This window comes from Penaeus japonicus, unplaced genomic scaffold (genome assembly GCF_977035675.1).
Source record: "Penaeus japonicus unplaced genomic scaffold, GWHDUDI00000001_assembly GWHDUDI00000007, whole genome shotgun sequence".
Taxonomy (NCBI): domain Eukaryota; kingdom Metazoa; phylum Arthropoda; class Malacostraca; order Decapoda; family Penaeidae; genus Penaeus; species Penaeus japonicus.
Window position 1 is genome coordinate 11,739,085 of NW_028234409.1, and position 2,500 is coordinate 11,741,584.

The window sequence follows — 2,500 nt, forward strand, 5'->3', positions numbered from 1 at the left end:
CGAAATCGAAGACCCATGTCCATACTAGCGGTGAAAGAACATGAGATCTGGTTGTATCGGACAGTCGCTTAATTGGAAATATTCTTTGGCGGAGAGGTGATGGAACAGCTAATTGGTTCTTTTATATGTAATGTGCAACGCCTGATAATGACCGTATATACAGATTTGCTTGATTTAATCTATCACGTGATTTGCTTCATATTACTGCTTTTATCTTTCAAGTATTCCGATATGTATATTCAATGGAATAGCAAGTCTGTGTTTTTACTTCTTTTTTTTTCTAAGAAATCTTAATTCTGCTCATTTGCTCTATATTTGGGTAATAAATATATTGGAGCAAGAGAAGCAAAGATTTAACACTTCGACGATTCAAAAGTCACTGACGACTTCGATTTATTGAAAATATGGGATGAATATTGTGAATAAAACTTACCATTCAAATGTACTTTGATGCCTCCAACCTGAACATAAAGGTCACTTAATATATGGGTCTACTATTGAACACACTGAATCATCTACCATTGAACACACAATGAATTATTTACTGTTGAAGACAAGAAATCGTCTGTCATTGAGTATACCATTAATCGTCTACTACTGAACACATCTGGAATCGTCTCCTATTGAACACACAAGTATTCATCTACTATTGATCACAAAAGAAATCCTAATGCCGGGAATGTTGGCTTTATATATAAGAAACAGATTTTATCATTCGCACACAATAACCGTTACTTGTAGTAGGAAACTTGCCATGAAGCTTAGACTTCAAACAACTGGACTAACACATCTCTTGAAATGCCGACTGGCTTTAAAGTCTTAAAAATGCAGTCAATAAAGAATATTTTGAGATAATGAGTATCCCAAATAATGCGCAGATGTGTTCATCAGATTTAACTCTTATCACCATTTTGAACAACTCAAAGAACCATCTTCCGCTACCATCTGCGAGGGCAATAATGCGTTGCTGACGATGGTTAACGATCAAGCCTCGCTAGGTCTCTTATCCCATTCATGGTTGTCAGAACAATAGTAAAGATTGAAAAAAAAACCAGCATTGATAGTTTATTACACTTCTAGCAACAGGTTAAAGCAACACTATCCGAGAATAAGTATAAGCATGTGAACATTGGACATTGATGTACACACTAGCACACCAATACCCATTCATACGAATGATCAAACACACACGCACACTATCATTCCTCCTAAACTACCGACACACACACTCAATAAATAAAGAGTCACTTCTCACATGCCTGGCGACAGCTCGGTAATTCTCTCACCGCGATCACTGGCTCGGGGCGAGTGACGTGCACCTCAGGGTTCTGTATGTTTCGCTTCGTTCCGTTCTCCTCCGTCCACCGACGTTCACGAACCGCTCTCACTCCTTCCTTCATGTCAACACCGACACTATAGCTGCGGTGATGACCCGTCGCTGTTCTCCCCCCCCCCCTCCCCCCGCGGCTGTTCTGTTCAGGCGAAACACCTCCGAGTTCTCTATCGGTACTGAAGGCGACGACAACGTCTTCGGGCGGTGCTTTAAGTCCCTGAGAGAGAGAGACCATAACGATGGTACGGCCAGTCACTATACATATATACAATATCTCATTTAGTCACATCGATCGTGTGTCAAGTCGTTTCTATAATAGTGACGTTCCCTTACCGAGGTTTACGTGTGGTTCAAAGTCGGGAGTGAGGGTATCCAGGGGCAGGCAATCCTCACAGGGGGGTCGTTCGTGTGTCTAGTCGGGTGTTCGGTCATTATACCCGGTAGGAGGCGTGTCCACATGTGTTGGAGTTTCCATTAACTAATATTTCAGTCTCCTTTTCTCTCATCGTGTCCTCCTTTCACTCCATTGCTTATTTCATAAGCATTTTTTTTTATCTATTATCTGAATTTTATTTCTCACGATTTGTGTTCTTTCTTTTCTTTCTCCAATTTTTTTTCATGTTTCAGCCAGGGATATTTATTGTCAGGGATCTTTCTACGCTCTTCCATCTCACGCAAATCGTTTCTTGAATAAATAACTCATCTTTATCTAGTAACGATTGCACATAATCCAGCCTTTATTATTGCACACAAATACACGTAGACTCACTTTCAAGTAGGAACGAATTTTTCATCTGGTTAACCTCTAACCAGTCGCCTCCTTCACGTCTCTTAAATATGCGTAAATGAGTGATGGGAATCTGTATTTCGACCATCGTTTATTTGTTTTATTTTTTATTTTTTTAGCTTTAGTATAGTTTAAGATATTTTGCCCTTTCGCACACACACACACACACATGTACACACACACACATACACACACACACACACACACACATATATGCGAAACACTAAATGAAGATAAGAGAAAGAGGGAGAGAGAATGACGGAAATGAAAAAGGACAAATGATAACGCAAAGAATGAGAGAGAATGAGAGAAAATATGTCATATATTCACATTCTTGCTGTTTTTTTTATATTCATATTTTTCTTTTCTTATTCTCTCTA

General features: G+C 39.2%; 1 protein-coding gene across 1 annotated transcript in view; it reads left to right on the plus strand.

Annotated features, from left to right (window-relative positions):
- The window catches only part of LOC122261404 (uncharacterized), a 22,578-nt gene extending 22,137 nt beyond the window's left edge, over window positions 1-441 (plus strand). Inside the window, exon 31 of the mRNA XM_086538192.1 lies at window positions 1-441. This exon is cut by the window's left edge and continues 503 nt beyond it. Coding sequence (XP_086394318.1) covers window positions 1-28 — 28 coding nt within the window. The 3' untranslated portion in view covers window positions 29-441.
- The last annotated feature ends 2,059 nt before the right edge of the window (window positions 442-2,500 follow it).